A 24,687-nucleotide genomic window follows, 5' to 3' on the forward strand; every position below is an offset into this window, starting at 1 on the left:
CTCATACATTTAACATATATTTACACAGAATCTCATGCCACACAATTTAATAGTAAAATTCATACATATTTTTGTAAAATAGGCCAACTCACATTTAACATTTATATGCTGAAAATACATTTCATTTCTTACTTAATTTCTCAGAAAATTTCTTTCACTTTCCTTAGTTCATTTCCACATATACATAACTAAATAAGTGGTCCTAGGCTTAGAAATCATAGTTTTACATGGTTGACATTTTAATAATTCACACCAAAACATACATATATTATAACATAATTTATTATCTTTAATTTCATAAAATCTGTTTTAATATATAATTTCCCCTTACCTGAATCCTTGAACTACACCGATAGGAATCCCATACAGATGCCCGCGGCGCTCACCCGGACTTTGGTTCAAAAACCCTAGTTCCATTAAATAAACCCTAAATAAAATATTATTTAAATATTTTCTAGAGTCATAATTTCCAAATAAATAGTTATACCCGCAAATATAACCAATTTGCCAAATTTCCCAAATCCCACTCTCGCTTCGGAGTGGGGCCTAAAAAACTCTAATTGAAAATTTACCTACGTCAAAATGATGACAATCGTGACTAGGACCACGTGGTAGTGTCTGATCGTCGATTTAACAGCATATTTAAAGAAGAATTGGGAAAATAGGGAAAAGTTAACCTTCTCCAGGAGTAGTGCCTAAATCGTTCCCACGACAAATCTGCTCCAGTATAAATATCGGTGGCGGAGTTAGGAATCCAACGACACCTTCCGTTTTCCGATCCGCCGCAAATTTGTCGAGAAATTGAGAGAGAGAGAGAAGGAGACGAAGGCGAGCGTGGGGGGCGGCAGCGTAGCTTCCTGTAAAAAAAAATAAACTTCTTCCTTCTTCTCTGCTTCTGGAAGAAGTAACTTTAAACATATATATATATATTATAATAATATATATTAATATGTTATGTTATATAATTTAATTAATGATTATCATTATTTAATTAATGATTATCATTATTTAATTTAGTTAATTATTTAATTCAATTTAATTTAATATTAAATATTATTTATTTATTTATTATTTATTATTATTTATTATTATTTTATTTATTATTTATTATTTTTTTGGGATCACTACAAAAGTGGTAAAGTCCACTAGCTTCATGCCCTCTGTCAATCATCTTCCTTTTCTTTAAATCTTAAATAACCACAGAATCATGGAAGAATGTTACTAAATAGTTCACGGATTTAGTAATCTTGCTAATTGATGTAAAATTGAAAAGGAACTTGGGAATATATAGAACCGGAGGAAGAGAAATAGAAGGTGTGGGATTTACAGTTCCTATTTCTTTAACAACAGTAGTGGATCCATCAATAGGAATAACACGAGGCAAGTTGTCAGCATATTGGAGAGTAGTGAAGAAATTATGTATACTTGTTATATGATTTGTGGTGGTTGAATCTATAACCTAAGGACTAGGATGAGAAGTATTGGATGACAATCAAGTTGTAGGGTTATCTGTCTGAGGCTTTGAGCAAGAAATGCGATGATAAGGGAAGCTCGCTGAGATTCTTGATATTGCTAGAATTTGGGATACTCTTCCTTTGACCCATATATAGCGTGTTGCTTTACACATGGGCCCAAAATTTAAGAATTCGCGGTGGCTACATTGGTGTCATGAGGATGTTTACAGCAGAAATCCCAACGCTGCTCAATAGTATTACTTCATCCACAATGAGCTCACTTGCGATGAGAGCCTCCACCTCACCCATCTCTTCCACCATGGCCACTTGAACCAACTTGTGTAATGAAAGCAATCTTCTTAGAGCCAGGGGTTGGGGAATGTTTGTTGGAGAAAGCATGAAGATGCAAGAATAAACATGTGTAGGGGATGGCAACTCTGCACTACTAAGAATTTGAGACCAGGCTGCTTGAAACTTGGGTTTCAAACCTATTATGGCCCAAGTAATTGTCATTTACTCTCTTTACTTTTGCATCTCTTGAACATTTATAGTTATGGGTTGCAATGTTAAGCTCCTCATGGATACACTTCATCTTTGCAAAGTATTTTGTGACACTCCTATTTCCTTGTTGTAATTAAAAGTACTCCGGGTATAGATTGTACATATGTGTAATATTATTGGAGTATAAGAGTTTGACATAATCCCAAATATCCTTGCTTACATCCAGATGCATGCACATTTGTGCAGCAATACTGCAATCTAAGGTTCCATCGAGTTCTAGGGAAACAACAAGTGCATCTTCCTGAATCTACACTTCTTTCCTTTATCAATAGAGGGCCCGGATAGGAAAAATCCAACTTTTCGTTTGTTATTGGGATTTAACTCCATCTCAACACCCTAAAACAAAACCAAAAATTAAGATAAACTTTTGGAAGAAGGGGAGCAACCACAAATAAGGCTAACCACTAACTCAAGCACAAATGTTATTTGTTGCAGCAATGAAAGTAACATACTATTGGGATTTATCTCCATCTCAACACCCTTAAATGAAACCAACAATTAAGATAAACTTTTGGAACAGCTGGAGCAACCACAAATAAGGCTAACCACTAACTCAAGCACAAACAAGTCACCAACAAACGGGCATAGCACTGCCACAACCTTTCAAAAGCCCAAGGTACCAACTGATCACCTTAAGAGTACTGAACAACATCCAATGAGCTGCCACAAGCAAACAATTGAAAAAGGTTGAATTTTTAATGAAAAAACATTACCATGACTTGACATTATGGTCTATGGAAGGATTTAGAGCATTCTGGAAGAAATTGGAGGCAAAACTTGTCTGAAAAAGCTTTTACGCGCTGACGCGTGGGGATGGACTTGTTGACAATTGGCCAATGTGTGGGGGCATATGGGTGGTCCTTGGGCGAGCAAATTTCACCCACCGCATATCAGAGGGTTTTGTGAGTGGCTATGGTTTTGGTTTTGTGAAATTTGGAACGATTATTGAGATTTTGAAGAATGCAACGCTGTTCAAGAAGTTTTTGGTGACTGCAGTATTTTCTAGTGATTTCTTGGCCTGTTTCTAGCCTCTAAAGGTACGGATGATCCTCCTATAATGGCAGAATTGCATAGGACAATCAGGTTTAGAGCTTCTGTTTGGCAGTAGAGTTTAGGCCGGATCTTGTTTTAATACCATGTTGAGGTTTTGGTTTGTTTCTCACCTTTTATTCGTGGGTTTCACCATCATTTTCTGTGAGGATGACCCTTTAGAAATTCTAAATCTATGATGCATTTTAGTAGCGTTCGAGGCTGTTTTAAGTTTAAATGTTGATCTAGGGAAAAGTGAAATTATTCCGATCAGCAACGGTTCAAGAGGACCTCTCCTTGCAGGTCTCTTTGGGGTGCAAATTAGGATCCTTCCTTATCAGCTACCTATGGTTACCTATTGGAGCTAGATTTAAAGATAAAGGAGTCTGGGACACTATAATCAAGAATTTCGAGAAAAGGCTAGCAAGATGGAAAAGGAATTTTTTGACAAAAGGAGGGAGAGACACACTTATTAAAAGCACCTTGACAAACCTTGCAGTTTACTTCATGTCACTCCTCCCACCCCTAATTTTCTATTGCCAAAAGATTGGAAGTGATTCAGAGGAGGTTCCTTTGGGGGAACTTTGGGGTAAAAATTCGAATTCCACCTGGTTAAATGGAGCTTGGTGAAATAGCCAATCAACTCAAGAGGCTTGGGTTTAAAATCCTTTCACATCTTCAATAAAACCCTTCTTGGAAAATGGTTTTGGAAATTCATGACTGAGAAAGATCACATTTGGTGGAAAATCGTTGCAATGAAATATTGGCTTGAGCACAATGGGTGGATCTCTCGGGTTGGCAGAGGACCACACAACGTAGGGTTGTGGAAATACATTAGGAATTCTCCTTTATTAGATTTCAAGAGGGGTATGGAGACAACATTTATTTTTGACATGATGTGTGGAGTTATCTGGAGGTTCTCAATATCCATTTCCAGCCATTTACAACATAGCTTGTGATAAAGATGCTTGCATTTGTCAACACCTTCAAGCATCAATTTTAAGGGTTTTTCTAGAATATTCTTGTTCATAGAAATGTGGAAGATTGGGAACTTCACTAATTCACTGATTTCTACAGTCATCTCTACATGATCTAGCCTCTAAACACTTATAACCTTTCTAAATAGTCCTTGGATAAGAAAGGGGTCTTCCTTGTCGGATCTTTTTGCAGGAAACTATTTATCCCTAGAGTCACACAACATTTACTCCTATCATGGTCCCACATAAGATGTATACTGGGGAGATCTTGGTCTTATAATGAGGGTTTGGGCTCCAACTATGTGAGATGCCTTTTATAGGATAAACCCGTGAGACTAGTGGGCCAAAGCGGATAATACCTCATTGGAGTTGGGCCTAGGACCCATTACATTTGGTATCAAAGCCACCTTAGGGGTACTATCATGTGAGTGGATCCATCCTAGGGGTACTATCATGTGAGTGGTTCCTACATAGAGGTGTAAGCCACTTTGACGAAGACGTCAGAGATCAGACGGGAGAGGTTGTCACGGTCCCACATTGGATGCGTACTAGGGAGATCATTTTGACGAGGACGTTAGAGATCGTACGAGAGAGGTTGTCATGGTCCCACATCGGATGTGTATTAGGGAGATCATTCTGACGAGGACGTCAGAGATTGAATGAGAGAGCCTATCATGGTCTCACATCAAATGTGTACAAGGGAGATCTTGGGCTTATTAGGAGAGTTTGTGCTCCAATTATGTGACGCGCCTTTTATAGGACAAACCCGTGAGGCTAGTGGACCAAAGCGGATAATACCTCACCGAAGTTGAGCTCAGGATTGTGACAAATCCTCTTGATTTCATTTATGGGAGACAGATGCCCCTAATAAGGTTGTAATTTTTACCTGGGAAGCAACTTATGGTAAGATCTTGACCTTGGACAACTTGCAGAGAAGGAGATTCTCTGTTGTCAACAGATGTGCTCTTTGCATGGTTAGCGCAGAATCAGTAGACCATATCCTTCTCCATTGCTCCTAGACTATTTGGAATGTGGCTTTGATTCTTATTGGACAATAGTGGGTTACTTCTAAATCTGTCAGGCGAGAGCTCTAGGCCTAGAGAGGGATTTTGGCAACAGAGAAAAAGAGGAAGGCTTTGTCTCTCATTCCTTTTGCAAATTTCTGGTGTGTTTGGAAAAAAGAGGATTTATGAAGAGTTTTAAAACATTCAATGTTGACGCTTCAGTTCAGCAAAGAGCAGTGGTTTACTGTGGTTCCTAGTTGGCATAGTGGACTTATAGCAAATGAACTTAATGTAATTTTTGATTTTTGTGACACCCTTTGGGGCGGTTGATTTCTTGTACTTCAGATTGGCATCTCCGTGATACCCCTTTAATAATACCTTCTTTACTAATAAAAAAAAAATGATGTCTCTCCCTTTATTTATAACGTATGTCAAGTACATACCAATGACTATAATATCCTCACAAACTCACGCACTAACATAATACTAACACACTAATAATGCTAAATGACTAAAATAACCATTAACAATGTCATTGCCAATTTTAACTAGTAGAAGGACCATCTGCTATCTCTTCCAGTTGGAACAAGGTTCATTTTTGAAGGGGATGCAAAAGTGGTTATTGCCATGGGCATTGGAGTAGCATGCTCATTATTCTAGATATTATCTGTTAGGAATTCTATTGCTTGTACTTCTTTCCCCTCCCCAGGTCCATTACCAGGCTTGCTCATGAATTGTGGGATGGGCTGTGAGGATGGAGCTTAGTAGCTGTTAGAATGTGCACCTTCTCTTCGGTTAAGCATCCTCTTTGCATGCAGTTGGTAGTTTCTTCTGATGGGGAAGTTGTTTATGACGTGCTTTTCCTGTTTGTTCTCTGCTTTGGTGCTTTCTTGTTGTTGTCTGGATTTCCTGTTTTGCAAAAAAAAAAAATAAAAAAAAATGAGGAGATTGAACTCTTCCCTAGAATGACTTCAGCACCAGCATTTGAGGTAAGAAGTCTGTGTCATGATTGGCTGATCTATGTATCCAATTGATTCCTTCCTTCAAAAACACTGTTCCTAACACTCATGAACTACGATGGAAAGGGATTTTAAAGACAGTTTTCTTGGTTAATTGTTAGTTCTTTTTATTTTTCGTCCTATTTTATTATGACTTTTAAATTTTTGAGGACTTCCTGTCCTCGCCCAGGTTGTAGTTTCCCTTAACTTTTTCTAATACATCTTCTTTTCTTACTACCAAAAAAAAGAAAAAAAAGAAAAAGGAAGCGGCCAAGATTCAAGAATTCCACTTGTGATGTTGGGGAGGAGCCCAGATCCCAGAATACCCATTTTGCACCCACTTGGATATCATTAGTTGGTCTCCTCCACCCTAAAGTGATATATACCTACAGTGAAAGGTTTCGTTGACCCTCATAGAGAGCTAAAATTTTTGTGAGTAATGAGTATGATACTGGTACGCCTATGTTTTCTAAAGATGCTGTCCAGGGCTAATTGGCTGGTTGTGTAGAGAGCAACTACCGATGCTTGAATTTGGAGTTACCAGCACAGGAGTCCATAAGCTGGGAATGAGCAGCTGTGGAGCATAGTGCTCCCTTTTGACTATAGGACTAGAAAGAATAGCATCAAAGTTTTTAGTCGGTTCAGTCTACAATGAGGATAAAAAACTGTTTTTCTGGCATTAGTGGTGTCGTACATGCTATGTATGATTTTAACCCAAACGACCAATATGGCAGCAAGAAATAAAGAACGACACACTAGTTTCTTCCCATAGGGTAGACGTAATATGAAATGTGGGAGTAATGTGTACTGTTAAAGTACTGCTTGCTTAGGTTTAAAGCAAAAAAAAAATGATCAAGAAAGAACATATGGTTAATCATGTATGTTTGTTCATCTGAGAATTTGATAATGAAGTATTCTGTGAATAAATTGTGCTGCAGGAGTTCTGCAAACTGTTTAAAGTTAACTTGAATTGGTCATCTTGATTTTCAGAAAAGAAATTGATGGCCTGGAATTGTATGTCAACTCTCTCTCTTTTTTTCTTTAGTTTGATAAGTTGTATGTCTATGTTTTTTAAATCTTAATAGCAGTCTCCAGATATTATGGGATTTCAGTAGTTTGTCCCCTTCCATGGTTTGCTTAAATGGAGCAGTATTTTTGGCTCATAGTTACCAGAAAATACTAACACAGCGAACCATGTATTGGTATGAACGTTCCAAAACGTGGTACACTTTCGTTTCTTAACGCTAAATCTAATGATCCAAAGTTTTAATTCAATATTTTTCGCACAACATGAGTTTTTCTTAGGTAAAAGTGGGGAATCATCACATTTTAATTCTATTTCTGCCATTATTAATCTATTCCACAACAGAAGATCTCGTCTAGATTTAGAACCAGCTCAACATTATCTCCAAAATATACAAGTGCCATTACACTTTTTTTTCACCAATACGTCTCATTAAGTATACCCCTTATGTTCCACATTTTAGAGCATGTGCCATATTGCAATCTTGTTTCTGTTCCACGAACCAAAACATTCCACGCTCTAGGTAACATTACTTTGGCTACAAATCAGATTGGGATTAAGAAACTTAAGGGCCTGTTTGCTTGTAAAAAACATGTTTATTTTCCATTCCGAATTTTTTTTTCCAGATTTTCTATACAAATGTTGGAAACTGGAAAACTAGGTGGCATTTTTTTTTTTGGTAGTTCTTCCAGAAATGGAAAATTAAAACTCTTTGCACAACTTGCTAGGCCTTGATAATCCTTACTTTTATTTTTGGGCTCATTGGGAGGCTCACTGTGTTGGCCCAAGCGACAACCCAAGAGTTGGGGGGGGGGGGGGTGAATTGAGTTAATGAAAATTAAATGCTTGATTACCAAATTTAAAACAAATTAAGCAAATTAAGCAACTATAGAAATATAAAACAATTAAAAGGGAAGAGAGATGCAATTGCTTCATAGCGATACGACTATCCCTGCCTACTTCCACTCTCTCAAGGCCAACCACCTTGAGGTTCCGCTACTCCCCTTTGTTTAATTGTGGCAAGGTCACTAATTACACCCTTTGTTTTAGATAGAGACAGGGAAACCAAATACAACCACTTGCTTTAACGGAGGCAAGGAAACCAAATACATAAATGATTACAATAGAAATTTCCTTACAAGGAAGGATTTATGATTTGAAGCCCAAAACAAAGCACTTAAATAATATGCAAGATATGACACTAGAGTTTTGTTGTTTCTCATAAAAGTGAGCAAATTGAGGCACAAGAGAGATTAAAAAAGAATAAAGAATTTTGACACTTAGAAAATCAATAACTATAACTTCTCTAAAGTTCTTTAGGCTTAAATAGACACATATATAGACTTTAGAGCAATACTAGCTGTTTCCTATCTGTTAGAGTTAGTCTGCTGTATAGACCAGTCGAGTTGGGTCACAGGCTGGTCAATGAGGCACTAGTTGTTAGAGAGAGAAGCTGATCGTTGGAGTTCCTAAAAAGCTGAATTGGTCGATCGCCCACTTGGGCCGATCAACCGCTCCAAGCTTTTGTCTAGTTTGGTCGACCTGACACTAGGGGCAGTCGATGACCTGGGCTTTCTGCCTAGGTAGGTCGATTGCCCCTCTTGAGTGGTCAAACGTCACCCCTCTTGAGCAGTCAAATGCCAACCCTGGCAGGGCAGTCCAGAATAATCTCTTCATTTTGTGCGTTCTTCCATCTTTAAATGCCTTAGCATCATAATTTTCATTTTCTTAAAGATATACAAGATAACAGAAATTACAATTTGAGAGATAAGTACAAAATAAAACAAATAATGTCGTCTAATCTTTTCTCAAATCTTCAACATCAATGACTTAATCCTGTAAAAAATAGTTTAAACATAGTACCATTAGTATCAAATAGTTTGTTATCATCAAAACCAAGTTAATGAAACCTTGATGCTAACAATCTCCCTTTTTTTTTTTATGATGACAAACTGTCCTCAAGAAATAAGAACAAATATAAATCATTTATATGACACACAAATTCCTATTTTTCATATCCCTCCCCTTTTGACATCATCAAAACTAAAATATGAGGGATGAGGAGAAAATGATAAATCATTTAAGCATAAAATGTTGTTTTTTTTTTTTTTTAATGAACATTTTAATCAAAGGTAAATTTCAATTTTATCCACGACATGTTCGTCATAAATAAAATATACCAATATGCTCTACATAACATCTTTACAGGGTCACAACTATGACAAATGATGATACCAATTTAATGCATGGTCAAGAGTTGTATATAAATAATTGATACTAGTTGTTGCCTATCATATATCATTTGAAAAAAAAATTGACACCAATTGTTTCTAATTAAGTCATTTAAAAAATAAGTTAATTGCCTTAATTTTTTTTCCATGCTTAAAATATATCTCCCCCTTTGTCATTGTCAAAGGGAAAAAAAGTTGGGGTTTGAAAAGAAATGATTTTAATAAATGATTCACAATTTCAATTTTGAAATTCAATGTGAAGCCAAAGTTTTATTCTGGAGGGCAGCACTTCTGTAATTGCTTTCAGCGGAGGACTAGAGGATGTCTTGTCCTCCAATGCTTGTTTTACTATTAATTTTTTAATGAACAATTTTTTTTAATAAGAAAAAATTGAAGACTTGAGGGGAAGCCTCTTGAGTCCACTAGATGTATATGCTACCAAGAATGCCCATGAGAATGCATTGACAAAATTTACAAAAAGAATTATGATCTGAACTTTTATTCCACAAACAAGGAGTGATGCAAGGGTTTGGCTTGGGGATTTATTAGGTCTTTTTTCTTCCGAATTGTTGCTCCTTCGTTTATTGAGACCTGGGTGGGGCACTCTTTGGGAATCTTTTGAGTTGTTTTGTTGTCTGACCTCCAATTGGACTCTGGAGGGCAGCACTTCTGTAATTGCTTTCAGCTGAGGACTAGAGGATATCTTGTCCTCCAATGCTTGTTTTACTATTAATTTTCAGTCAACAATTTTTTTTTTAATAAGAAAAAATTGAAGACTCAAGGGGGAGCCTCTTGAGTCCACTAGATGTATATGCTACCAAGAATGCCCATGAGAATGCATCGACAAAATTTACAAAAAGAATTATGATCTGAACTTTTATTCCACAAACAAGGAGTGATGCAAGGGTTTGGCTTGGGGATTTATAAGGTTCTTTTTCTTCCGAATTGTTGTTCCTTCATTTATTGAGACCTTCATCCCTTTCCTCATTTTCTATATCATGTTATTTGGAAGGCTATTCCTTTTAAGATCAAGGCTTTCATCTGGACTTTGAATCTTAACAGGAGAAACGCTATTTTCTCTTGTTTTGGTGAAGTGTGAGTGGTCTGTCAAATCGAAGATGATTCCTTGTTGACGCAATTTTGGGGTTTTGGGAAAAGTAAAAAAGGTAAGCTTTATGGACATGTACACTGCATGTACTCTTTGGATTCTGTGGCTTGAGCAAAATGCAAGGATTTTCAATGCTTGGACAAATTCTTTCAACTGGTTATGGGATAGAGTTCTTGTTTCTTTTTGGGCACATTCTTTGGGTATTTTCTAGGGGATTCAGTTATCTGATTTCCGAAAGGATTGGAGGACTGTATTATTGTAATTGCTTTTAGTTAATTTGTGGAGGATGTCTTGTCCCCCACGTATTTTACTTTGTCTTGTCCTCTTTCATGGAATTTTTATTATCTTAAAGAGAATGTGATTGGAGCAGTTTCCTGTTGTCCTGAAAGTGTATAAAATTCTCTTTCATCATTTATGATTCTATATAGAAGTTTTTACATGTAGTAACTTAGAATCAGTTCCTCAATAGAATTTCTGGTGATGTTCAACTGTAGTGGGCCTGCTACACTGCTTTGATGCCTGACCTGGTCCATATATAGTGAATTTTTTTTTCCTGATTTTTCTTTTTTTGATTTTAGTAATTTTTTTACATGTTCCAGCATCCAGGCGCTGTAAAAATATAATCTGAATTGCATTTCCTGGTCAACCTGAAACCTGTGCAGGTTATTGAGATGTGCCATATTATTTTACAGCATTTTCACAATATTGACAAAGACCTTACCTCTCTCTATGATGTATTAGATTAGAGTTAAAGCAGGTTGGATAAAATGGAGGAATGCTTTGGGCGTGCTGTGTGATCGTAGAATACCCTAAAAATTAAAGGGGTAGTTCTATAGGATGGCTATAAGACCAGCCATGCTTATGGATTAGGATGTTGGGCAACTAAAAAATAATGTATCCAAGAAGTAAAAGTTTTTGAAATGCAAATGCTATGGTGGATGAGTGGTATAATATGAAAGGATAAATAAGGAATAAACATATTTGCAATAAGCTATCTGTCACGGACCCCCAAAATGGAACTCAAGTACGGGCCGTGTGGTACTCGTTGAGAGCTCTCCCTCGACAAGTCAGCCAAATCTCACAAGTTCAAGCTTGCAAGCATGAGCACCAGGTGAGTCTCAATACTCAAGAAAAACAAGGAACGATAGGATATCACACGAGCAGTATATTCTTATACACAGAATAAGACTATAACAATCAGGGACATTACAATCCAAGGCAACAAAACACCACAATGAAAAGGACTACTTGTATTATTAAACTCCAAGAGAATAACCATACAAACGATAACACAGATAATCATATATTCATTCTAAATCCTTGGAGAATACAATTATAGCAGTCTCTCTCTCCCCTTTTTCCCCATTAAATTGTCATTCCCTAACATCCTCCCCCACTCATTTTATCGACGTCTTCATCGATGTGTTATAGAAGGCCTTCTCACTCTTCTGATGTTGAAGCTGATATTGTTGTCTTCGAATTTCTGAAATCTTCAATCTTTTGTATGGCATGCTGAAGGTTTTCTGCCTTTTCCCAACTATTCTCTTCTTCCCTCAGCCCCAGCCACTGAACCAGATATTGTTGTTGTTGAAGACCTTCTGCATTGACGACTCTGTCTGCAATGATCTCCGGGACATCTTTGTTTACAGGCTGCCTTCTGGAAATTGTTGATCTCCTTATCTTTTGTCGGTGTAGATCTGCTTCATCTATGTGGAATGACTTTAAATTGTTGACATGAAACACGAGATGGACTGGACGTCTGTGGCTTTTCATCCACTCGGGTTGTTCAAGCCGATAAGATGCATGTCCCACCTTCTTGATCACTCTGATTGGACCTTCGTAACGGCGTAAAAGCCTTTTATACTTGTTGCGAAGAAATCAAAATGTCTCTAGCAGCACTTTTACAAGAACCAGATCTCCAGCTTCAAATTGTTGTGGCCGTCTCCCTTTGTCAGCCCATTTCTTCATGCGCTTCGATGCTTTTTTTAACTGAGCTCAGGTGACTTCGATGTTTTGCAACTAATTTTTCGTGAATTGGTATGCTTTTGGGTAATTTCCTTTGTATGGATCATCCAGAGTGTGCGGGAGAGTCAGTTGTTGACCTGTCACAATCTCAAAAGGGCTTTTATTAGTCGCAGAAGATTTTATAGAGTTAAAACATAATTGTGCCGTGTCCAGTAAAGTAACACAATTCTTCTGATTTGAGTTAACAAAATGTCGCAAGTATTCTTCCAGCATCTCATTAAAATGTTCGTTTGACCATCTGTCTGTGGGTGATAGCTGGTGGACAGATTAAGGTTTGAACCCATCAAGCGAAAGAGTTCACCCCAAAATCCCCCAGTGAATCTGACATCCCTATCACTGATTAGGTTTTCTAGAACACCCCAATATTTCACCACATGCTTGAAGAATAGCTGAACTGTCTTCTTTGCTGAACATGGCTTCGAGACTGGTATGAAAGTTGCATACTTTGAGAACCGGTCAATCACCACCAAAATTGTATCATACTCCTTTACTTTTGGCAACGAGTAAATGAAGTCCAAAGAGACACTCTCTCATGACCTAGCAGGAACTAGCAATGACTCCAATAAACCTGAGGTCTTCTTTCTTTCTACCTTGTCTTGTTGATAGATCAAGTAAGTTTTGGTATGACTCATCACATCATCTTGTATATTCAGCCAAAAGTACCCCTGTGTAATCAATGCATGAGTTCTTTGCCATCCCGGATGACCAGCCCACAATGTATCATGACACTCTTTTAGTGAGGTTTTCCTCAAGTTTCTAGCTTTGGGCACATAGACTCTCCTGCCTTTAGTCATTATCAGTCCATCTTCTACCCAGAATTGTCGTGTCTTCCTTTCTTCTATTAGTTTGCTCAGTGTCTGCGCTTGCTGGTCTGTACTTAAATGTTCCCTAATAAGATTCTTTAAAGGTAACACCACCCTACTAGTTGATAAATGACTGATGAGTTTCAATGCTGCCAATTCGGTTTTTCTACTTAAAGCATCGGCCACTTCATTCGTCTTCCCCGCTTTGTATTCAAAATCAAAATTAAATTCAGCTAGCTTCTCCTGCCAACGGGCTTGTTTTGAAGTTAGTCTAGGTTGTGACAAGAAGGGAGTAATTGCCACATTATCGGTTTTTACCACAAATTTAGACCCCAAGAGAGAGTGCCTCCACACCCGGAGACAGTGTACCACCGCGAGAAGCTCCTTTTCCTGTGCTGTATAGTTCCGTTCGGCACCCGTTAATTTTCTACTTTCAAAAGCAACTGGATGTTCTTCCTGCAAAAGAACTCCTACTAATGCAAAGTTAGAGACATCTGCTTGTACTTCAAATGACTTTGTCATATCAAGAAGGATTAGCACAGGATCTCCTACAATCTTTTCCTTTAATTCAACAAATGCTGATTGACACTCTTCTGACCACCCCCATGGTACCCCTTTCCACAGTAAATTTGTTAACGATACAACTCTTCTGGAGTACCCCTCTATAAACTTTCGGTATCTGGCCCTCCTTAATGATATGCCCCAAGAATTTAATACGCTTTTAAGCGAAAACACACTTTTCCCTTTTTACATATAACTGATTTTCTTGGAGTTTTTGAAAAACCTTCCGAAGGTAATCTTTATGTTCTTCTAGGGATGCGCTGAAAACCATTATGTCATCAAGGTAAACGACCACAAATTGATCAAGGTAGTCCCGAAAAACTTGATTCATTAAAGAACAAAAGGTAGCAGGTGCATTTGTTAGCCCAAAAGGCATGACAAGGAATTCAAATGTTCCATACCGGGCGACACAAGTGGTCTTCGGTTCATCTCCCTCTACAATGCGCACTTGATGATATTCCGATCTCAAGTCCAGTTTAGTGAAATATTTAGCTGTACTTAACTGGTCAAAAATATCGGCAATTAGTGAAATGAGATACTTGTTGCGAACCGTCACCTTATTAAGAGCATGATAATCTACACACAAATGCAAACTACCATCTTGTTTCTTCTGGAATAACACTGGAGCCCCAAAAGGTGCTTTTGAAGGACGGATAAACCCTGCTGCAATTAGATCATTCAGTTGCCTTCTAAGTTCAGCTAACTCAGGCGGCGCCATTTGATAAGTGGCACGTGCTGGCGGCTTTACCCCCAACAAAAGCTCAATTTCGTGGTCAATCTGTCGTCGAGGTGGTAAAACCCTAGGTAGCTGTTTTGGGATTACCTCCCTGAACTCTTCTAAAACTTCCTTAATCTCAATTGGATATTTCCCTATCTCTTCATCTTCTGAGACTATCGGTAGAACCACGAAAGAAGGTTCTCCCCTTTTTACTCCCTTCTTGAATTGGAGGGCTGAAAGCAACTTTCCCTCATCGAAATTGTTGTAGGCTGCGGGGACCGCACAAGGTGTACTTCCCATTATCACAAGACAATCTGCAGTTGGGATCGGCATTGAGCGTGTCACTTTAAGAAAATCCATCCCCAATACCACATCAAAGTCATCGAGGGGTGCCACGGTGAAATCAACTGTTCCAGACCATGATCCCATTTGGCATGCTACTTTAGGTGCCACTCCCACCGTGGTTAACGCTTGAGAATTCATTGCTTTCAACTTCCCCACATCCTTATCTACTTGTAATTCTAACCGTTGGGCTTCTGAATCAGCAATGAAATTATGGGTGACCCCTGTATAAATCATGGCCTTGATTGTCCTTCCATTCAAAAGTAGATCAATGTACATTAAGCCCTTCTCCTGAGACTTGTTGGTAACTACTTGGCGCTCTAATGTCCCCAAAAATCTCAATGCTCCCACCATATTCTGTTGTTCTTCTGGGGTTGCTGTCGAAGTTTCGGTTTCCCCTCGAAGGGCCTTTAAAGCATTCAAAGCCTTTCGTTCAGGGCACTCCGCCACTCGATGCGGTCCCATGTAAAGAAAACATGAGACTGGCACTCGACGCTCACCACCCTCCGTTCGTCTGCCCCTCCACTCCTTATTCATGGGCGCTCTTTTATCTTTTTAAGAACAATTTGTCTCCCTATCCCTTCCCCCATTTGTGGGCTTATACACTTTACTGGGTCTGGAATCATTATTGATAGACGTTGGGAAATTTCGCTTCCCAGAATTGTCTGAAAAATCATCCAACCGTTCAGTAGCAGCAAGGGCAGAAGAGAGATCACCAGCACCTTGCTGGTGTAGTTCATTCTTTGGCCATGTTTTCAAACCCCGAAGAAAATGAAACAGTCTATCCGATTCGGTCATGTCTATGATGTCCAACATCAAGGCCTGGTATTCCCGTACATAACTCCTTATTAAGCCGGTTTGTTGCAATTATTGAGCCGGCTTCTTGCAATTCCATTACTTTGCACTTTGCTATATACTCCACATTTTCTGAATAGAATTGGGTCTTCAACGCCTGTTTCAAGCCCTCCCAAGTGTTAATGACACATCTATTGTGTTGAATATCATTCCATTTAGTTCTCCACCACAATTTTGCATCCCCAACCAGGTATAACGTTGCCATATTTACCCGGTCCACTTCTAGATCCACTTGTGAGCACATGAAGTAGTGCTTCATATCAAATAAGAAATTATCCAGTTCCTTTGCATCTCGCGTACCCCCAAAACTTTTAGGATTTGGTACCTTCAATCGAAAACCCTCACTTTGGATCTGCAACCGGCCTTCGAGCTATCTGTGCCACTGCATTCACTTTCATTATCATCTCTTGTAAATCCCTCTGAACCTGGTCCACAGCACTTTGGACATTGCCCATCTCCTTCAAATCTTCCTTCAAAGCAGTAATGGACTCCTTAACATCTTCTGCAAGGAAATCAAAATTATCTGTTAGCTCTCGTAAGGAGGCCTCAAGCTCTATTGGCTCTCCCCGTTGGGACGAAAGAGATGACAATATCCCTCAATATGTTCCAGCCTACTCTCAAAGGCTTCCAACTGCTCGATACTCTTCTGGAAGGCCTCAAGATCTCTTGGCCTTTTCTTTAGGGATTTCACACGTGGAATGAATTTTTCAAGTTCCTCAAGTCTCTCTCCAAATTTTGATACCCCATAGAGATTTTTTCTGGGGTTTTCTTCAGCGGCATCAAGCTCTGTTGGCACGCTTTTTTCCTTTATCAATGTTGCCACTAACCCTTGGAGTTCACGGCACGTTGTCTCTAGGGTTACAAGTTTTGTCTCAAGCGCCTCAATGTGCTCCACTTTTCGTGACTTGTTTCTCATATTACCACTCATGGTGCTCGCAAACACTGTGCTCTGATACCAACTGTCACGGACCCCTAAAATGAGACTCAAGTACGGGCCGTGTGGCACTCGTTGAGAGCTCTCCTTTGACAAGTCAGCCAAATCTCACACGTTCAAGCCTGCAAGCACGAGCACCAGGTGAGTCTCAATACTCAAGAAAAACAAGGAACGATAGGATATCACACGAGCAATATATTCTTATACATAGAATAAAACTATAACAATCAGGGACATCACAATCCAAGGCAACAAAACACCACAATGAAAATGACTACTTGTATTATTCAACTCCAAGAGAATAACCATACAAACGATAACACAGGTAATCATATATTCATTCTAAATCCCTGGAGAATACAATTATAGCAGTATCTCTCTTGCCCTTTTCCCCATTACATTGTCACTCCCTAACACTAGGCATAGCATAGGTAGAAGATAAGAATGGAGTGGTTTAGATGGTTTGGGCATTTGAAATACAAGACAAATAGTTCACCAATGAGGAGTGAGCTAGTCGTTACTAGTATTAGCAGGGGTAGGGCTAGACCTAAAGCAATATGAAATGAGATGATGAGGAAGCATTTAATAGCTCTTAAGCCAAATGAGGAAAATGCCCTTGTTCGTGTGAATTGGTAGAAAAGGATTCATATGGTTGACCTCACCTAGTGAGACTTAAGGCTTGTTGTTGCTGTTTACCTCTGTCTGTATTCTTCTAATTTTTTTTTTCCTTTGTTTTCTTTCTTTCTTCTTATTCTTCTCCTATTTGTTTTCTCAGTGGTGATGTCTTCCTTTGGAACCTCTATCGACTACTATGGTACTATGTCATGGGCTTGTATTTTTATTTTTTGTTTGCTTACAATTCATGCAAGAGGCCCACGGGATAAACCTTGAGGGGTGTTGGAACCCTTAATCATTGACTTTGAGAGGTGTTAGTGTGCACATAGAAGTGGGATGGATAAGCCATGAATGGGTGAACCATAGATACTAGCATGAAGTTGTGCCTTGCATTGGGTACATTATGTTTGGCATGTTGGCTAGCAAATTGCTACATGTGTTTGTGGACTTGTGCGTTGCTTTATTTTTGCGGCATGCATCCATGCATGAGGATTGCATTGCAGGTGTGGAAGTATCCTTTAGTGCTTCTATAGGGTGAGCATGGCCCCTTGACTATTTGGAATGAGCTTCCTAACCATTATACAATAGGGAGATTGGGTGCTAGGTCAAGGTTCCATTCTAGTCAACAGTTGCCCAACTTGCTTTTGGATTGCGACACTAGTGTTGAATCATTGATGGGAGAGGGTGATGTTCGATTGTGGGTTTTGGATTCTGTTAGGACTAGGGGGTCCTCATGGGCAGACTTGATTTATATGGATGAACACTAACTTGACCCAAAAGTTTAATCCATTAGGTCTTGGGAACCCAACCATGTATATAAGCACCTATCATCCACTTAACTTTTTTAATGTGGAACAAACTCATAAGTGGAATTCTCAACAATCTTTCCTTCACTTGTGAATTCTAACCACGTGCACTTAAACGAAGGCTATTATTAGTCATGCAATCAAGTAGAAGCCATTACTCAACCATGGGAAAGGGCACGGAACCATGGGAGTCAACTCATCGTTGCTCCTTTTCCATGTGTCTACATCTATAAGAACAAATGTATGAACACTCGAGCCCAATTCGAACTATTCCTATTAAATGAAAACCAATTCTCCAACAGTTACTCAAGTGAAATTCACCCCCATCCCTTACGTGGCTCGGATTGCATTCTACGTGCCTCCAAATCAATCCCACCTCCCACCTCTTGACCATATTTAGATCCATGTACCAGGTCTAGATGATACTTTTTGGCCTCAATCATATACTTGGTCCTCCAATTGTTAGCATGTTAGTCATAGTAGTTGAAAGCACGCTTCCTAGGTGCGAGGCGCAGAGAGGCGATGAGGCCAGCTCCTCATACCATGCGAGGTGAGGCGACCTGCAAGAGGCGCAGTGAGGCACGATGAGGCGGAGAGGGGCGCCAGGTGCCATGAGGCATGCCTTGAAAATTTTAAGTTTGTTAAATGAAAGATATAGCTAGAGGTGAGAGCCCTAGCTCGCCTCTAGCCCTCATTCGACTCGAACAAATAGGAGCCCTAGCCCTCTTCGACCCTTTGAAGCCCCATGACCCTTCGCAAGTTCGTCTTGCGCATTTCGAACCAACAGGAGCCTTCGCGAGGTTGTCTTCGAGCCTTTGAACCGGCACCGTGAGTTCGTCTTCGACATTTTGAACCAGCATGACTCTTTGCGAGAGTTCATCTTCAACATTTCGAACCAGCACGACCCTTCGTGACTTCATCTTCCACATTTCGAACCAGCAGGAGCCTTCGCAAGTTCGTCTGCGAGCCTTCGAACCAGCAGCGTGAGTTCATCACTTCGTCTTCGACAATTCAAACGAGCAGCGAGCTCGTATTTGAGCCTTCGAACCTTCGTAAGTCGTCTTCTTCTTTTTCTTCTTCATCTTCTTCTTCTTCTTCTTTCTGTTGCCTGCGTCCTGCTGCCTGCTGCTTCTTTTTCTTCTTCTTCTTCTTCAGTTCTTCTTTCTGCTGCCTGCTTCTTATTATATTATATGTAATTAAATATGTAGTTTAATGTAAGTTTATAACTAATACATAATGTTCTTTTTACTGAATTTAGCTACTGCTGCCTGCTGCTTCTTCTTATGATATTATATGTATCTGCTGCCTGCTGTTTCTTCTTATAATATTAGTTGATAATTTTATTTTAATCTTCAACTTCTAAAAAATATATTTTACAAAAATGAGAAAAAAATGCAAGTTGAAGATTCGTAATAATTAATATAATAATCAACTAGTATTAAACTAGAGAAGGTTGTTTGACCAACATAACTAAAGAATTCTAACTAAAGAATTCACTAGTATTGAATTAAACTTTAGCTGATATTTAGATTTTAGACTTTAAAATCTTTTATTGTACTCTTTTTATTTTGATGTTGAACTATGTTGAATTGTTGATGCTTTTGGCCTTTGGCAATTTCATTAAATTTCCAATTTTGCTATTGAATGTTTTGGCATTTTAAATTCTAATATTACTAGATATTCATATGATCATATATCAATTACCCCAAATAGGCATTTTACAGCATTTTAATGGTCGTGAGGCGCGTGCCTTCACCTCACGCCTTGGCTTCAAATACCCTTTGCGCCTCGGCTCACCTCGCGCCTCTGACTACTATGATGTTAGTAGAATTAAGTTTTGCACCTCAACTTTACAAACCATCGGCTCTAATACCACTTGTTAGGACCACGAAGTCCTCATGGGTGGGCTTGATGTACATGGATGAGCACCAACTTGACCCAAAAGCTTAAGCTATTAGGTCTTGGGCTCAACCATGTATATAAGCACCTATCATCCACTCAACTTTTTCAAATGTGGGACAAACTCATAAGTAGAAATTCCAACAATAGGATAAACTCACAAGTAGAATTCTCAACATTCCTTATAGATTCCTTTGGAGGGGAGGGATTTTGTGCTTTCCTCGGAGGGTTTCATCATTTTGTCATAGCAGATGTTCGGGTGTGGGTTTTGGATTCCTCGAGGGGTTTTCCTTGCAATTTTTTTTTTCAGTTAGATTTGCTCTAATAGGGTTTGCCCTCTTGATTATTCTGTTTGGAAGACTAAAGTTCCGTTAAGGTTAAGGCGTTTATTTGGTTACTTGTGCTTAATAGAGTTAACATCGACAATTTTTTGCAGAGCAGTAGTCCTTTTAAGGCATGAACTTCGGTTGTGTGTTCTTTGTATCTTGATAGCTCTGAGTCCGTGAAATATTAAAGGTTAAGGCATTTGGTTACTGGTGCTTAATGAAGTAAACATCAACAATTTGTTGCAGAGTAGGAGACCTTTTAAGAGAAAACTGGGTTTGTGCAGAGTTGTGGAAGGTTTTCTCCTATTTCTTTTGAAGGATTTGAAAGGAATAAAGATGGGTGTGGATTGTGCAGGTGCAGTTTTTTCTGTTTTTTGGGGATTATGTTTGGAGTGAAATGCTTGTATTTTTAGTTGAAGGAAGATGGTTTTATCTTGGGAGAGGCTTAGATTTATCATTTATAACTTGTCTTCAGGCTTATGTGGCTGGTTGTTTTAAAGGAACATGTTTGTTGAACTTCCATGGGATTGGCAGGCTTTGTTCTTGTGATTTAATTCCTTTCTTTTTTTTTCCTGCTTTTCTTTTTTTGGAAGATTTCTTATCCTCGGTTGTACATTCCCCTCTTGTCTAATGAATCCTATTATTTTTTTAAATAAAAAAATAATATAAAACTATAAGTGTTGATTTGCTTGTGTGTTCATATCTGGGTTCTTTTTCTGCAATAACAGGTGATGTTTTCTCTGGGGTCGGTCCAGTTGCTATTTCTGCTGCGAAGAAAGTAAAACTTGTGTATGCTAATGATTTGAACCCTCAGGCTGTTGACTTTTTGGAAAGAAATAGTGTCCTCAACAAAGTTGAGAGGAAGATTAAGGTACGACGCTTTATAGTATCTGTTTTCTTGTGCTGCTAATTGAGATGGTAGCAAGGAATGCTAAATCCTTTGCAGCTTGTCTGGTTTGTGGAATAGATATCCTTGGAATAAAATGGAATTATAGTGCCATTCAACATGTAATGGATAAAGGAACAAATTTTTTGTGGTGAAATTTAAAAATAATTGTTCCTTGTCTATTCCTTGCTATGGACTCTTAAAAAGTTTCACATTATTATTTGTTTCAATGTAATTTTTTGTATAACTAATTGTAACTAAATTATTATAACTAATATATTCTTAGGAATTTTTATTTTTGCAAACAAAACATAGGGTTAATATTTATGAACAATTTTCATTTTCTATTTTTTTTTCTTTCAAATAACTTATCGTGGTACCTGTGCAATAGTGTTGACATGGTCATAATTCCTCTCAGAAGTATTGATTTGTCAAATTAGCAGTATCCCTTCTGAATAGAATAATGGGCTCTGTATGAGCAGCCCAAAACATGAGCAGTTGATGGTTCTTACTGTTTTCATTTTTGGTGTAGACTGCCATGTGGATAAATAGAAATATGTAGGCATGTATGTGCATTTTGTCTACTACACTGCCCATTGAGTTAACAACAGGACAGAGCTTAATGATGTTGTTTGTTGCTTTCTAGGTGTTTAACATGGATGGGAGGAGGTTCATTGACGCTATATTTGGAAGCGAGAACTCCAACTCCATTACGCAAGTGGTTATGAATTTACCAAATGATGCTGCAGAATATCTAGGTTTGTCTTCCAAGGCCATTGATTTTCTTCTCTTCATTTTTTTTTTCCCTTCTGGTGAACTTGGATTTGGGAGTTGTATATGTAATTTGCTCTCAAACCTTTACATAATGTTTGAATGAGGTGGGAATAGAATAATAGTAATTTACACAAAAAAAAATGTGGTGCTATTCTAGGGCAAATGACCATGGTATTATTTCAACTGACGTGGAACAATGGTAGAATTGGTAAGTAGTTGGTCTATTCCATGTTAGTTGGAATAGCACCAACTTTGTCATAACCATTTGCTTCATAATAACAACAGATTTATTTTGTAGACCATTATACTTGCACACAACTCCCTTTCATAAACCAAGTGTAACATTAGCATTGGAATTTAAGGGAACTCTTCTTGTTGAAGTATAGCTTTGGTGCGGAAGGACTGTTCTTTCTGGAAGTCTAATATCACTATTTCAAGTGAATGGAGAGTTGCTGCAACTATATGTTTTCAAGATTTGGGAGGCTTCAATCTGTTTTGAACTTCCATTTTCTATGTTGCATTTGTTGAGGCATTCTGAACGTAACAACTTCATGACATTCAAAGATAAAAGTAGTACTGTTACCACCACTATGAAGCATGTGTTGTGGGTGGGCATGTGCACACATGGGTGTGGGTAAGGCGCACACAGTTGCACATATTCACGTTGATGTTTTCCTTTCTTTTGGCAGATGTATTCAGGGGAATCTTTGAAGAGAAGCCCCAAAATAAAGAATTGACTTTGCCTAGAATCCATGTTTATGGATTCTCTAAAGCTCGAGATCCAGAATTTGAGTTCCATGAGGTATTGTGCTGAAATTTTATAGAACCTCTATATTCCTCATTTATCTTAGGAGTTTGCCAACAAACTCCTAACATTGCTCGCCCTCATTGGGCCAAGATGGTATTTCTTTCTCTTGACTTGTTCTGTTTTTAACCGACATGAATGCAGAGAATAAGAATTGCATTACGGGAGGTGGCAGTTAATGTGGAAATGCGTAGGGTTCGGCCTGTGGCACCAGGAAAATGGATGCTGTGTGCATCATTTATCCTCCCAGAGAGCGTGGCATGTGCAAGGGCAACTGTAAATAAGTAGATTTTGGGTTGGAATGAAGCTGTGGTGGATCATAAGCTTCAGTTATGTTTGTTAATACGATCTTTACTTGAATCTTCTAGTTATGTAGCTGACAAACTATGTTAAGCCAACATGTTCATAAGACGAGTAAAGGGGAAAAAGGGTTGCCTAATGTATACAAAGGTGTTATTTATTTCATAGTAAGTTTCATGAAAACAGAAGAATGCAGTGAAAGCTGAAGAATAGAGAAGTGAATGAAGAAGAAACTGAAACACACACACAGAAAGCTGCGAGAGAATTCTTCTTCTCCTCTTATTATGTCTGTTATACTCAGAAGGATATACACATATAACAGAATAACCGAGCAACTGAAAACTGAAAAAACTAAACAACAACTGAATAACTAAAAAATAAAACAGAAATTGGTTGGAGCAGCATTGAGCAGCAACAGTAGGAGCAGCAACAGCAACATGTAACCAGCAGTTAACAGAATAAACAGCAACAGATAACAGAATATATTTTTACATGTCCCCTCAAGATGAAGTATGGATATTATGAATACCCATCTTGGACAAAATGTTGCTGAAAAGTTGAGAATCCAGTGCTTTTGTAAAGATATCAGCCAGTGACATGCGTAGTTTTGATAACACCTCGTTGAATGAGTTGTTGAATAAAATGACAATCCACCTTGATATGTTTTGTTCTCTCGTGATATACTAGGTTAGCAGTAATGTGGATGACTATTTTGTTGTCACAAAATAATAAAGCAGCTTGTGAATGAGGAATGTCAAGTTCACGGAATAGTTGCAACATCCAAACTATTTCTGAACTTGCAGTACCCATAACTCTATATTCTGATTCTGCAAAAGAATGAGAAATGATTGTTTGTTTCTTAGATTTCCAAGCCACAAGAGAATCACCTATGAAAACACAAATCCCTGTTATAGAGCGTCTGGTGTCAACACAACTAGCCTAATTAAAATTTGAAAAAACTTTTAGATGTGTTAAAGAAGAGTTGGAGTAGAACAACCCTTGTGATGGTGCACTTTTAATATACCTCAAAACACGTATGACAACATCAAGATGTGGTTTTCTAGGTTCATTCAAGAATTGGCTGAGAACTTGTACTAAGAGATATCAGGCCTTGTGACTGTAAGATAAAGTAATCGACCAATTAATCTTCTATAATGTGTAACATTAGTCAGTAAATCACCTTCATATTGAGAGAGTTTTAAAGGGGGATCCATTGGAAATTTTGCTAGCTTAGCTGCTAACATTCTAGCGTCTTCTAACAAATCAAGTGCATATTTTCGTTGGCACACTGAAATACCTTGTTTTGCTTGAGAGATTTCCAAGCCAAGAAAATATTTTAGAGGACCTAAGTCTTTTAATTTGAACGGAGTATTTAAGAATGATGTGAATTCTGGAATTGGTGATGTAGCATTGGAAACAAGCCTAATATCATCCACATAAACCAATAGAGCAATGAAAAAGGTGCTGGTCTTCTTGATGAACAGAGATTTATCTGCTTCAAATTGAATAAAACCATATGAAATCAGAGTATTGGAGAGTTTGGAGAACCATTGCCTTGATGTCTGTTTTAAACCATAAAGAGATTTGTTTAAACACAAAACTTGTGATTTTGATGAAATATGATAACCTGGAGGAATGGTCATGTATACTTC

At 38.3% G+C, this 24,687-nt stretch overlaps 1 protein-coding gene across 1 annotated transcript in view; it reads left to right on the plus strand.

Moving 5' to 3' along the window:
• The window catches only part of LOC131160680 (tRNA (guanine(37)-N1)-methyltransferase 1), a 36,388-nt gene extending 13,210 nt beyond the window's left edge, over positions 1–23,178 (plus strand). Inside the window, exons 6-9 of the mRNA XM_058116539.1 lie at positions 20,999–21,141; positions 21,803–21,914; positions 22,620–22,732; positions 22,880–23,178. Of these exons, the coding sequence (XP_057972522.1) occupies positions 20,999–21,141; positions 21,803–21,914; positions 22,620–22,732; positions 22,880–23,023 (512 nt within the window). The 3' untranslated portion in view covers positions 23,024–23,178. The remainder of the gene's footprint in view (positions 1–20,998; positions 21,142–21,802; positions 21,915–22,619; positions 22,733–22,879) is intronic.
• Positions 23,179–24,687: the final 1,509 nt, after the last annotated feature.

This window comes from Malania oleifera, chromosome 1 (assembly GCF_029873635.1).
Source record: "Malania oleifera isolate guangnan ecotype guangnan chromosome 1, ASM2987363v1, whole genome shotgun sequence".
In the NCBI taxonomy this organism is placed as follows: domain Eukaryota; kingdom Viridiplantae; phylum Streptophyta; class Magnoliopsida; order Santalales; family Ximeniaceae; genus Malania; species Malania oleifera.